Source organism: Columba livia, chromosome 11 (assembly GCF_036013475.1).
Source record: "Columba livia isolate bColLiv1 breed racing homer chromosome 11, bColLiv1.pat.W.v2, whole genome shotgun sequence".
NCBI classification, from domain to species: domain Eukaryota; kingdom Metazoa; phylum Chordata; class Aves; order Columbiformes; family Columbidae; genus Columba; species Columba livia.
In genome coordinates this window covers 17,925,865-17,940,447 of record NC_088612.1, presented here as the reverse complement: position 1 = coordinate 17,940,447, position 14,583 = coordinate 17,925,865, and the positions used below count along the sequence as shown (strand labels likewise).

The 14,583-nt window shown below is 51.0% G+C and overlaps 1 protein-coding gene across 7 annotated transcripts in view; it reads right to left on the bottom strand.

Annotated features, from left to right (window-relative positions):
* Window positions 1-14,583, bottom strand: part of LINGO1 (leucine rich repeat and Ig domain containing 1) — a 142,455-nt gene that overhangs the window by 47,491 nt on the left and 80,381 nt on the right. For all 7 annotated transcript variants that reach the window (XM_065076219.1, XM_065076220.1, XM_065076217.1 and 4 more), the window contains one exon: window positions 10,374-10,459. Coding sequence is in view for 3 of the 7 variants with exons in the window: in XM_005500976.4 (XP_005501033.2) it covers window positions 10,374-10,459 (86 nt within the window). In the remaining 4 variants the exon portion in view is untranslated. The remainder of the gene's footprint in view (window positions 1-10,373; window positions 10,460-14,583) is intronic.

Genomic DNA, 14,583 nt, shown 5'->3' with positions numbered 1-14,583 from the left:
GATCGGTGCACCTCATTCATTATCTGAAACTGCCATGTTGCAAATGACAGGGTATGCAGGTTGCAGGGGAAAACCTTTTGCTTGGCTGGAAACCCTGATTAGTCCCAATTGCTCCCCATCTCCTGCGCAGTCAGCTCTGCGCATCAGAAACCAGGACGCCCCGCAGTGCACCTGTGCTGGCACAACCCCAGCCTCTCACTGGCCACTGAATTACAGGTATTGAAAACAAGAAGATGTGTTTCCTCGTCTGAAAGACTGTGCTGGGAATCACGTGGAAAGGAAACTCACCTGTGTCCCCAAGTGCAAAGGCCTAACAGCCACACCTCTCCCTGAGCACCCCACACACAGTGTCCTCCTCCCCACCCCAGCCATGCTCACACCCCAGTCTCATGTGCTTGTGTGTGCGCATCCACGCTTGCATGCCTGCAGCCACACACAGACAGCTTCCTCTCTGTGCTGAGCCTGAGAAATATTGATTTTGTTCCCTCCTGCAATAATTCGCTTGGCTGAGCAGATTTAGAATTGAAGAGTCAGACCCTGCCTAGAGACCAGAACCATATTTAATTCTACGGTTTAAGAAGCCCTGGAGCAGGTTATTCTTATTTTAAACTACCAGTGCATTTAAAAGCAAGTGACATTTTTGGGGATGGGATGGTAGATGGCTGGTGCCCTCTGCCTCGGTCCAGCCAGTGCTGGGAAGAGTTTTGCAGCTCTGCTGCTGCTGCGTCGCGTCCCCACAGCCCTGTCAGCTGCTCTGCCTGCGCCAATGAGAGGCGAGGAGGGTGGCAAGCTCATGATCAAAGCTCAGGAGACCCGTTTCCATGTCTTTCGAACCGAGGAGAAATGAGAGAAAGAACAGAGAGGAGAGAAAGGTGTGAAAACCTCTGATGAAAATTGCTCGGTGCATTGAGGTTTCACAATTCATATTGTCTGTTCCTGTAGCCAGGCCCTGCTCGTGGAGCAGAGTCCTCAGTAATGAGCAATTTGCAGATACTGAACAAAGACACCGTCCAGAGGTGTCCAGACATCCTCGTCCAGAGGATGGTCCCTTATGGTGCGTGATCATCAAGCAGTGCTGCTGGAGGGCAGAGCCACCCACAGCCACGTCCCCAGCAAACGCACCCTCCAGCCTGCTATAAGTCAGGGCAGACATTTCAATCCCCAGCTGCACCACCACAGCTCCCAGCCACGCAGCCCCAGCCCGCATTTCCAAAGATGACACAACACTGGCTTTTAAGGGAGAAGGAGAGGAAAAAATACAATAGCAAAGACGCAACAAAAGCACCTGTGAGCCTGTGCCAGGTCCAAGCTGTTGTGCACAGACCAGGCTCCACACACACAGACTGCCGCCTCTGTGCCATGCAGAGCACAGCTGCTACCCAGTGCAGTGGCATGGGAAAGCCAAATGTCCCCCAAATAGAGGGTCCTGCACAACAGGAGGTGGTGGTCCAGGCTAGTTCAGTCCTGCCAAGGAACAAGTGAAGGTATACTGGGGAAGAGTAAACACAGGTCCCTACGCACCTCCCATCTCCAAGGACTCTCAGCCCAGGCCTGGCTCCAGAGCCATCACCCTGCTCCAGCTAAGCTGGTCTGGCTGGTGGGTTGAACACACAAACCTCCACTGCTCCAACTCTGCCTTCAACACCAGCCATTTCCAGCCACGCAGCCGGCCCCAGCAGCCCTGTGACACACCCATGGAGCGACAGGCAAACAGAGATGCTCTTTACAGCCTCTAAATAATGAAGATGAAGACACCAGGTGCCAGACACCTCAAGGGCACTCTGGTATGTGCGTCCATGTGTACACACATGGCTACTGAACAGAAAGAGATCAGTAACAGGACTAAACACTGCTGCTGGAGCCAGAGCCACCCGCCTGCTTCTGCAGTGGGCTCAGCTGGGCTGCAGCCAGCACGCAGGGCTCTGCTCCGTCTCGCACCCAGAAGGCAGAGGCACCAGAGAGCTCCTCCAGCTGGGACACAAGCCCAGCAGTGCTGCGGTTTGCAACCTGGGAGCTGTGGAGCCCACAAGGAGCTACAGTTCATTGGGAGACATGATTCACAGCAGGGCGAGCTGCGGGCTCCCGGGGTGAAAGCAGCTCCCGGGCTGTGGTCGGGGCTCAGGACAGCTGCGGTACGGAGAGATGTAGCATCTACCGCAGCAGCCCGTGCATTAGCTCGCTGTGGTCTGCTACAACACAAAATGTTGGTAGCTGTGGTGTTGTATTTTGACTGAAGCAGACAAGCCGGAGAATGAAAATGGATCCTTTTATATAAGCTCGCGCAAACACTGTAACAGCTCTTGACATCTTTCCCCAGCTCCGCTGCTTGCTGGTCCTTGTGGGCACAGGGTGAGAGTGAGCTGGGATTGCATCGGCGTATGGATGCCATAGGGCATCCCAGCACCGACAGGTAGGGCTGGAGGCATGTACAGCTTAAACCTGAGCTAAGCTACCTGTAAAATCCCAGGCAGGGGCAGCTCCAGCCAGACTTGGTCACTGCAGTCCATAATAACAGGCCCAGGGCTGCCAAGAACTTGGGTGCAGGGAGGTCACATACTAGGGGACTGTGTGGGGACCACCGTGCCTGGGGAAAGGTCTGAGTGAAGGAGACAGCTGAGATGCAGAGCAGGAGCAATGAAAGAGCACAATTAGCTGCGGTAAAAGCCAATGCTGTGAAAGCACATTACCATTAGTGTAGTTATTATCATTGCAATTATTTTTTCCGTATTTTTGACAATTCAGTAAGAATTAGCTTAACAGAAGAAAACTTCTGTTAAATGCTCATGAATCTAAAATGTAGAGAAGCACAATAGCATTTTACTTTACATCTGGACATTTCTAAGGATTTACTCATTTAAGATCAAAGTTGAGAAACTTCACAACCAAAAATGTTCTTTCTGAAGGAAAACAGCAGTCGCTTCATAGACAAAACAGCATAATGAAACCCTGGGACATTTTGTTTGTTGGTTTTTCTGTCCCAAACAAACAATTCAGCAAAACAGAGCTGTATCTGGAGACTTCCAGAGCTGCTGAAGATGCGTTTTTCTCAACAACCAGCACCACAACAAGCAGCAGTATCTTCTGCAAGACCTTGTCTTAATCTGCTGAGACCGGCTGGTGTCACCCGAGCTACCAAAAGCTTCAGCATATGGGTGCAGCCAGAGCACCCTCTCCTCCTTCCCTCATGCTCCCGGAGAACCAGCACAGGCAATAACTACCCATTACAAAACGGCTTTAAAGAACAAAGAGTATACAAGGACAAAGTCTGAATGTATCAAAAAAAGTATATAAAAATAAAAAAAGGTACTACAATTAGCTAAACTATTAAACAAATAGGAAGGTGGTATTACAGTTCCCTTGAATGTCAAGTTGACACAGTTTTTTATGTTCAGGAAAGGAAACGAGTCCCTTGAGTAAATCTCCCTGCTCCAGGGCTGGGCATTAAAGGCTTTCTGGTGGCTGTCGCTGGCTGAAGTCCCTTTGATGCGGGCTTCAGCACACATCTTCTCCTCACCATCACCACCCTGGCTGCCCCCTCCCACATGCTCACCACGGGGATGTGCAGCCAGAGCTGCTGGGGGATCTGCCCAATTTCAGATGCACAGGGAAGGGCAAGCTAAGTGATTGCTCGTCCCCCAGGGCTATCCAAATGTGGGCCTTTTTGTCAGGGTGCCTTTGCACCCCCAGCTTGCCATCTCTCCTCCAAGTAGGACAAAGCAGCAGGGCTGCTATCTGTCACATCTCCACCTTCACCCCTCCTGCAGGCACCAGCAGCAATTTTCCCTCTCTTGGGAAAGCAGCTTTGTTTAGCAGCGTGTTACCTGTCAGCAGAGGCTCTTTTCCCTCAACACCTCCTGAAGCGAGCAAAGCCTCTCTTTTTGGGGAGGAGGGGAGATGCTCCCTCCTGCAGTAAACACTGCCTGGCACCGGAGCGAGCACTTGGGAGCGCCACTGTGAAGCCACCAAAGAGGTGGCCTGGCTCCCTCGCTCCCCGCACCTCCAGAGCAAACATCCAGCTGCTCAGAAGCACCCTGAAGGCTGATGACATTATTTCATGCCTGCAAGGTCATTTATGGGAGATCACTATGAAAACAGAGACACATATGTATTTCTGGATTTCTCCTGTGCTTCGTACGTACATAACCCAGAAACTTAACCAGTGAGATACCGACAAACCCATCAAATGAAGCAATTTGTCTCAGACAATTGCTTGAGCTGCCTCTGATGTCGCTGTCTCGTCACTGACAATAAGAAGCTCTTAAGCGTCCTGAAATTGTACCGCGAGTTCCCCAACGCTCTCACCCCCGCCTTCGCTCCCCTCCCTCGAGCTCCTTCCCGTGTTTCTCCAGCAAAACACTCTTACGCAAATAAACATGCAGGGAGGCTCAAAAGGCGTTTTGTCTAGAATTTCAATACAACCACGTATTTCTCATTCAAATAGTCAGCCATATCCTTCAGAGATCAAAAGCAGAGCGCTGAGATGAGGCAAGGCACAAATATCCCAAGCCAATAGCTCAAACTTTCCTTTCATTCCCACCCTGGTGCAGGGAGCAGATGGAGGAATCTGTCACCCTCATTATGGTGACTCCCAGGTGTCACAGACCCAGGGCACCTGTGCACACAGGTACAGCTCTGTCACATCACCCCCCTTTCTCCTCCATGGGCTTGGGTTTGTTAGCAGGGACTGGCTCCCCTGCCCAGCAACCTCCACAGCTGAGCCTTTTATCCCTCCTGCCACCCCAAACAGCCCTTTTCCCCCATGGGGACCTACATGATGGGGCAACAGGGCTGAGCCCTGCCAGCTGCTTCCTGCCTTCCCCATCTTGCAGAGGAAGGTACTCAGCAGGAGTCATAGGGTTTGACACGTTTACTGTATAATATATGAACTCTTACCAGTTTTATAAGCCCCTCCTGGCTCAAATCACATTGTAATTCTGAACAGTCTTAAATTCATTTAAATCCTAATAAAAACACCACCCTGCATTTGCATTCACCGGTCCCTGCAGCTCCTGTGACAGCGGTTCCTGTGGAATTGATAATGCTCAGGATGCTGCATACCGGAAACCATCCTTCACAGGTGGGCTCAGGACATGCACTTAATAGGTCAATTAAAAAAAACAGATGCAGGAAATGGACCTCCAGACCAATTCAGGATGATGCACAGAGCAGTCGGGTGCCAGAACTTTCGCAGCAACATAGGAGAGCAGCAGCACCAGTGCCAAAACCTCCATGTCCCAGCTCCTCTGGAATCCCGGAGGAGGACCAGACCAGGTACATGGCTCCAACAGAACAAGGCACACACCCACAGCACCATGGGGAATTTTTAAAAGAGGACAGAGAATGACTAATAAAGTGCCAGCAGATAACAAGCACTGTGTATGCTGTGAAGAGTCTGTGCATGAATGGCACAGGCGCCCTGGGGGCGGATGGGGACAGCAGCAAGAACTTGCCCTGGTTTCCCGTGATGCCTGGTGTGCCGGTGACAAGGGGGGGCACTGTAACAGCTTGGAGGTGCATCGCGCCACAGGGAAGGAGCTGTAACTGCATCTCACAGCACATCCTCCACCCCCAGGGCACAGCCACAAGGCACCAGACCTGCCTTTCCCTCCCAAACGCAGACAAGGGGGATTTGCTGCAGCTGTGCTGGAGGAGGCAGCAAGGGGCTAGATGACAGGGACCCCGAGAGCCCCAGCTCCCATCACCCAGCATGTACAGCTCTCCCAGCTCACCCCAGGCACAGAGCCAGCCCCTGCCCATACGCCCAGGATAACCTCTTCTATCCTCCCCACAGCATCCACGTGCCTGTCTGCAGCCTCTTCCGCATCCCACTCTGCTCCATACCCAGCTCTCTACCCCGCTCCTCCTCCTCGGCGCTTGCCCAGCACTTTATGCCTGGCTGTTCTTGGTGGTGACATTAATAAGGTCCCTTGAAACAGTGAGATTATGAGCTATACCCTTACAGCAATAGAAATACTAATTATTACTGAGATAAATGGGAATATCAATGATGAAAGTCAATATTATTGCCTTCTTTGTTCCTGTTTGTTTTATTTGTAGATGAAACAACCACTCGGCCTGTCTCCCCAGGATGTGGCCGGGAGCTGGAACAGCTCCTCTTGGCAGGCTTGTCCAGAGCCATGCTCTGATAAGAAATCATACTGCACACATGCTTGCAAAGGGTTGTCTAAACCAGCAGCTCTCAAAAGCAGGCATTGTCTTTGATTGATTCATAAAACGGGAGCTGCCTCTGTTCCCCACTCCAGTACCAGGCAAGGGAGGATTTAGGGGAGGGAGAAGGTGTAACGTGGGTGGAAGTGATTAATTGTGGAACACGGCATGGCACTGGGAACGCTCCACAGTTTCGCTGGGTTTGGTGCTCATGCCCTCATCCTCCTCACACAGCAGTTCAGCCACCAAGACAGGTGCCAAGTGCCCCTTCCAGGCTCTGACCCCGACTCCCAGGCTGACCTTGGGCAAGTCCCCCGGCACTGCTGTGGCCAGGCGAGTGCTTACAACAGCAACGTTGCCTTATCCAGCAAGTCTGCTCCCTCCACGTATTCTGAGTCAGAGCTGCTGATTTCAGTGACAAGAAACCCTTTATTTTTTTTAAGCCCTATTAGCCTCACAGAGCTAACACAGCAAGTGAATGGGATGCTAATTTTGGATCACATTTAACATCATCAGAAGAATGCTTCCTGGAGCGGCCCCTCTTGCAGGCAGGTGACGTGCTCCCCACAGCCACCACCCACATCTGCAGGGAGGCGCTCCCCATGGCTGCAACCCACATCTGCAGGGAGGCAGGACACAGCAAGCAAGGAGCAGCAGGATGCACCCAGGTGCACAGCCAGCACATCTAGAGAGAGCACAAGGGATGTTTTTCTTCTTCCTAGGACACCCTAATATGTTGCTAAATTGTCTCCATTCCCAACAAAGTCCTCAGTCCATCACCAGCAAATATTCATGGGAACAAACCAAACCACTGATCCCCAACTTGCCCATCTCCAGGTACCAATACCATGATGATCTCCCTCTCATGAATACAATCAGCCCACCCTTCTCCATGCTAACAGGGACAAACACTCCTGATGCCTTTCTCCAAATGCAGCAAAACCAGGAGAACTGGAAGCCTTGCAGGAGGAATTATGCCAGTTTTTAAAAAGAAACCAGCCTAAAAAGAAGCCAGCCTCTCCTGAATATTTCATAGAACGCATTTTTTTTTTTAAAACCCCTTTCCCCCCGCCTCTTTGTGCATGTCAGACTGCAATTAAGCATAAAGTATCAGTGCATAAACCCAAAAGAAAAAAACACCACGCATGCCCAGCTCCTACTCTCACTTGCTCCTGCTTCTTCTCTGTGTTTAACATTAATGCGACATCCCAAGCTGTGTGTGCACGACACTATCTCCCACCTCGAGACAGGGAAGAGCTGTTCAACTGCTAGAAAACCTCCAGTGCCTTCCAGCCTCCTGTCACAAACAGTCCCCGACGGTCCCTTCTGCGGCTCACAGGCACCGCAAAGCCCTCAGCATCAGGCACCACACATGAAATCCCAGCACCGCACAGCTCTCTGGAGCCACTGGACTGTGACGGTGGCATGCAGGTTTGCACCAAGGCCAGTAGCTGCATGCACAGTGCCATCCTTGGGCTGTACAGCCTGGTTCCTTGTCTAACTTATTAACATTTTGCACAATGAATATTTATTTTTGCAAATGTGCTACCAAAAAAAATAAACAAACGAAAATCTATGTTAATGGCTTTGTCAGTCCTTGAAGTGAGACTCTTGGAGAGAAATGTGGTTTAATCTAGAGAGCCGGGTGGGGGCAAGGTAAGGCATGGAAAAGAAATTCAGGGCTTTTCTTGGCCCTGCTGGGGTGGAGGAGCAGAGCTTCCAAAACAGCATCTACCACAGGCGACAGACACCTCTCCCTCTGTTGTGTTCCTTCCCTCCAGCCTTGTTCTCTCAGCTCTTTCCAGCCACCCTGTTTAACCACAGGTTTCTGGCCCACTGCAGCATGAGATGGGGAGCTCACAGTGCCCATGTTCACATTTATAGGCTTTTGACATAACCCTGATGCCAAAAACATGCCTTTAAAGAGTGAAAAATCCAAGACACTCCTGTAACGCAGAGGCTCAGTGGAAAGTCTGACCTACTGCAAGTTTGTGACTGTGTCACCAGAGCAACCAACGGCAGAGAGGAGAGGGAGGATTTTTTGGGAGCATTTATGGTACATGCATTTGGAGAGGAAGAGAAACATCCCTCAGAAACCACATCGGTTCAAAGATTTGCTCAGTTTAAACACTAAAAATTCATGCATTAAAAATTCACTCAAGTTCAGCCCTGCCTCAAAACTAAATAAAACCTCTGACCACATCATCCAGCCTCAAGGTTCAGGGTCTCCTTGAGGAGACTTACACATCTGCTTGAGATGTCCTCTCCCAGCACCAGGTCCTGCTTTGCTCTAGGATGCTGGGCAGGACAAGGGGCTGTGCGCTGATCCCGGGGTGCCCAGGACCCCAGACATGCTTCATTACACTACCCCAGACGTAGCTCGCTACACTACATAGTGCCCAGCTGCCCTGCTCTCTCAATAGTCAGTGTAGAGACCAGGCTGAGAAACACAGACTACACCCCACTCTGCCAGACCAAATTTCCTAGGAAATAGTTTCTCTTTTTTCTTTTTCTCAAAACAGGAAAAAAAGCACAAGGAAAACCAAAACCACCTCGTTTACTGAATGCTGTTCTTAGGAAAAATCCTTAACTTTTGCAAATGGTGCTCTGGAAGAAAATACACAAATCTAAACCCAAACCAGATGGCTATCAGTGCTTGGTTTTTTCTTTTTTTCAGGAAGGACTTTAACCAGCATGGCCATTTCCCAGCTGAATTTTGTTTTGATAGAAGATCACTAAGAATAAATTTGTTTCAGGGCTTGCTGCTGAGAAGGTGTTTTGACAGAAAACTGCTATTTCCATGGTCGCTCCACCTGCTCCATCAGCCCTGACACGGCAGGATCTCCTCCGACCGAGCATCCTTCGCACACAGCTCTCCCCGGGGCCCAGCCTGCAAGAGTGCCCGCGGGAGCAGGGAGGGACGGGTGCCTGGGTTCATTCTTGCTTTCCATAAAATGGGAAACGACAACAAGAAGCTAGAAATACCTCTCCGCAAAGCTGGAAATATCTCTCTGCCAGCCTCTCTCATGTATGGATGTGAGGCAAGCTGAGGACACAGGCACCTTTTTTGCATGCATCAGTTTGAGCCTATGCAGCCTGCTCTTTGCTTTGAGCAAAAAACATGACATAAGGGGGAAAATTATATATCTGTGTGCATGTGTCCGAGTGTGAAAGGCAGTTCTGCCTCTCTGTTTTGATCCTCTTTTCTCTGAGCTCAACAGGAGACACTGCCTCCTGGGCCCCAGGTGGACCCCTGCACTCTGCCCCAAGCAGAGATGTCCCTCCTGATGGCACCTGCGGCACCGAGATCACAGCACATCCTGCCATCTCATACCGCCTTGGACGACATCCAATTCAAACAACTCCCATCCCCAGCTCTGGCATATGAAAGATGCTTGAATCATACTAATTTTTTTTTCATTAGGAAACTGAATTCTGCTCTTCACAGAAAGATCCCTTTGTTCTCTCCCGAGGACTGACATCCTGGGAAATTGCCTCAGCCCAGTCAGCTCTGATGTTTGCTGTCTCACGTGTTGCCTGCATCAAACTGACAGTTCACAGATTTCAGCGGAGGATTTGTATGTACAGTACAAGCTGAAACCTGCTGCCGTCTCTTAACCATCCCGGCGAGAGCGCTGAAGAAGGCTGAGTCGGCAGCGAGCACGCGGGCGCCGTGCAACGGTAATAGAGACATCTCGGAAAACGCTGCCTTCTGAGGACCCTCTCGCCTGCCCTCTCCTGGAAGATGAAACTGTTTCTGCCCAGCACCCCAGGCTGCAGCATTCAGCTGTCCGTGCTGGTTTATTTCGCGCAGGCAGCGTTTGCCCCTCACTGATGCAATATGAGTTCAAGCAAACCCACCTGCCTAAGCAAAGCCATATGGGCCCATGACAAAGCTCTCCTTTCTCGGCAGTGCCACTGTCCAAATAATCATTTTAGATGCTTCTCACCACCGGTAAAGCCCTCCCCTGTGCAGGCACGATGGACTGAACATTTCCCACCTGCTCTAGACACACAGTCCCCTGGCAGAAAGCTGCTTTATGCTCCAAAAGGCCTGGGTAGCAGCCCTGGATGACAGGAGAGAACGCACTTCTACCACGCTTGTGGCAGCGGAAACCAGCCCAGTCCCAGACTCAGCATGACCGAGGCATACAAGTGTCATATGCTCAGCAATACAACAGTGCCCAAGCTCACGTGCCACCTACCTGGGTCAGATGAAGGCAGGATGCTGGGGGATTGGATGCCAGGGGCGCGCTGGGCTTTGGCCTCTCCTCTGCTTTCCGCTCATGCACTGTGGGTGAAACGACATTGCAATTAGGGCTTTGAAACTGGCATTTGAAAGGCAAGCAGGAGAGAAATTAAAAAAATCTGTGCATGCTTTTGCACTCTCCCTCCCAAAACCAAAGCTCAGCTGAGCTTAATCTTCATCTGAGCTGATATTTAAAAGCTATACATCAGGCTGCAACAGACAGAAAAACACAACTACCAAAATTTAGTAGACCCATTGCTGAAAGGCCCAAAATGAACTGCTTAATAGAAGCCACTTTCCCATGGAAATAGAGCAGGACTGTACTTAGCAGAGCATTGATCTGCTGACAGCTACCGGGACAGATTTGGGCCAGAGCACTTGGGAATCGTTTGCAGTGATCTCTCAAGAAACACAGACATGCAAAAGACCTCTGAAAAACACTGTTGTAAAACAGCGCTGCAGCTGCCTACAAGGCTGGGCAGCACTCGCTGGCCAGTGTGGGCTCACACCACGCTCAGTAAGCCTCCCAGGGCAGCCCCGACCCAAGCCTTACTCCTGGCGACATCCCCGTACCCCAGGCTTGGTGGCTCCAGGTTGTGCAGAGCAATAAAGTGCTTCACACAGGACAGGAATTGCAAAACAACACTAAAGCCCAGGGCTGCAAAAGGGTCAGGGCCCCAGCAATGGGGAACGATGCTCTGGCTGGAGGACACTGTGTCCCATGGACCTGGGGTGTTTGGGGGTCCTACCATAGATGTCCTGGCGGTGCCCAAATCATCATGTCCCAGCCTCAGGCTCCCCTCCCTGCTACTGTCCCAGCTGAAGGATGTGCTGGACATGGGCAGCACAGGTACCATGGCTGTGACTCTCCTGCTAGAAACCATTTACCAACACAATTTTCACTGTTTCAGGAGATGAGGTCAAGTCAGGGGGACACTGTCCCCTTCTTTTTTGGAACAAGAAGATTATTTCTCTGAATCCTGAGTAGCTCCACAAGCTGGGGGGCACCAATAAGCCTCAGAGAACATGAGTGTTGATGGGGGACTCTGCCTGCCCTTCCAGCACAGGGACACAACGCTGGGCTGGCCGGGAGCCTCTCACCTGCCTGCTAGGCTTTAGAGAAGCAGTTACCATCTGAGATGACCTAAGGACAGCCAAAGAAAGTAAAAACATCTTATTTCCTGAGGTGCTGAGTGCCCTTGGCACTTACTGGCTTCAAACCCGGGTGCTCCCTGTCCCCAGCCCTTGGCTAATTCTCACCATCACACGGTCTCCACAACAGCAGCAGAGAAAAAGATGACTTGGAAGACACGTGTGGCAGAGAGGGGACAGGCGAGGGGGGACACGGCGCTTTCTCTCCTGCCCAGCCCCCCCCCTTATGCACACAGCTCCTGCACAGACTGGATCTATAATGCCAATTAATGGATCGTTGTTTGTTGTGGGGCATTTTATTCTCATTATTGACTACACCTCCTTATGAACTCACGTACTTAGTAGATTTCACAATGATCCCCAAAGCTACCAAAATAAACCTTCAATGTAAAAACTAGGAGTGAACCAACACCTCTGCTTTAGGGAAACACAACCCGTGCAACCGTGCTTCAAAGGACATCTGAGGTCCTAACATTGCTCAAGAGCCTGCAGAAAGCATTGAAAAATGGGAAACAACTTATTTGGTTTATTTATTTATTTTTGCTTTCACACCTCACTTATTTTAAAAGGCTAAAAACATGTTTATGAATTTAACATATTTAAATGGATCAAAAATCTGTTTAGCTAGGAAGGAAAACAACTCTCCCACCCCAAACTTCTTGTGGGCTGGGACCTGCTTTTCAATCTTCCACCCACGGCAAATATTTTAAATCCCTTTTTAAGCTGAAAGGCTGCTTCTGGGGACTGATCATGGAGAGGACCTGAGTGGGGGCTGTTCCAGCACTCTGCTCCACCATTGCCCCAAGCACCCCGTACCCGGAGACAGTCAGGGACACCAGGGCAGCGGGGTCAACTGAGAGACAGGGGACAATAGAGGCATCTGTGTGTAGGGAGAGCGTCCAGGGAGGATAGATAAAATGAGCTTTCCTTCCTCTTCCATCAGCAGCTTTCCACAAGGAGGATCAATGCAGCCCACTGTAACTGCACCGTTGTTCCATTTTTAATTAATGAAAGAAAAAACTAATCATTGAATTAAACTTCTCATTACTCCAGTTGAATACCCACTAAGTAAATTTAATTACTGTACGAATTGGGTTTCTCCCTGCCTGTTTCATTAGCTACTGATAAAGATGAAGGGGGGGGAAGAGAGGGAGAGATGAAAACAGAGAAACAGAATGGAAGAATGGGATTAACAAATGTGAAAACAGAGGTAAATGATTCAGCAGGTTTCAGAGCCTTCCACTAAGGTCCTGAGGAAAGACCCTCCCACATCCTCCAAACCAGCCTGAAGGGATTCCCTGTGGGATAAACCTTCTTCCTTCAACCCACCTCCTGGCCAGGGACAATCTCCATCTTCATCCAGACCCACATCATGGGGAGGAATACACAGCCCCACGAGCTCTGCTCTGCGCATTATCCGCCATCCCAGAGGCTGGTCCCTGCTCTGAGCACCCAGCAGCTGAGCTGTGCTCCAGCACCCACACGGACCTTGGCCAGGAGGCCACGGGGATGAGGTCCCACCACCCACCCTGGGTTCACGGACACCTGCAAAGCAGTGGACAGGCTTAGGCACAACTGGCTCCCCTCCAAATAACAGCAGACATTTCAGATCTGCAAAAATCCTTGATCCCTTCTGATCTCCCGTAGCTCCAAACAGCCCATTTTTGCCTCTGTAACAAAGGGAGCAACCCTGTAACGCTTCAGCAGGGAGCTAGTGCTGACAAAAACATGGGGAGCCCACAAGAATGGATATCAGACACCTGCTGTCCCACCACATACCGAGACACCTGTCTGGTACTATTTGCATTTTAAGCTTTTCTGCTGGAGCGGGAGTCCTGCGTGCCCAGGCTGCCGGGAGCCGGGGACGTGCCAGCAGCACGCTCCTCCTTGGAAACTGGCGGAGGACAGATCCCCGCAGCCCCCCGCACTGCTGCACAGATTTTGTTTATGGCACGATTTCTGGTTTCTCCTACTCTCCCCACTACAATTCAGCTCTCCATTCCTCCTTCCTGACGAAGGACATGAGCCATCACAGGGCAGGTACAGCCCCACGGCAGGGAGGAGCCTGCAGCCCCCACTTTGCCCAGCAATCTCCCTGCCAGCAGCTCTGTGATATGACTGTTAATAAGGTCACATTTGGGATAAACTGGGGGTGGAGAGGGTGCAGTAAATCAAAACGGCAGCCTACCTAATCGGGTAGCTTCATCTTTCAGCTGAGCTGAGAACATGGTGGAAGGGCTACCCAGGTGCTTGCAGCAATGGGCTTGACAAGCATGGTCAGATCACCTCCTCTTTGTTCTAACGGTACCAAGAACCACCCATGGAGGTTTCTTCTTTGGAGCCTCATGTGTATGGTCTTGTTCACCACAAGGCACTGGCCCTCGCAGAGCCCAGCTGCTGCTCTTATGCAGGCTGAGGTGCTGCTGGGAGGTGGGTTTTTTCCTCATTCCCATGGCTCCGCTACGTATTCTGACCCCAAACCAAGCTAACATGCATTTGAACCCTTCACATCCATACTTTGGCCATGCAAAGCAGCTACTTGTCTCCCTTCCCTAATGCTTCCCCAGCCCTTTCCTGCTCTCCTCTCTCCCCAGAGGGGTTTCTCCTGTGCAGGACAAGCACAGCTACAAACATTTTCCAGGCAGACCGGAAAGTCCCTTCAGTGTCACATCAAGGACAGGGAAAGCATTGAGGTAACAGGCACAGGTAACTGTGAGGTAACTGTGGGGAGCAAACAGGGCTGGGTGAGCCCAGCACAGGCCTGGGTAATGGTGCCAGTGGCCACCAGCCCAGCCTGGGGACTCCATCCCATTCCCAGGAGGACACCGGCTCCCAGGTGGGCTCAGCACAGCGCACTCTCAGGCACAAGCTTGCTGCTGTAGCTAAACTTAGCTTGCACAGTCTCTCCTGCCATCCCCCAAGTCATTGGTACAACATGTCATGCCACCACAGGCTCTTGCCAAGCTCTCTCTCCAAAAACCCCAGTGATGCCCGATACGTGCCTCGCAGCTGTG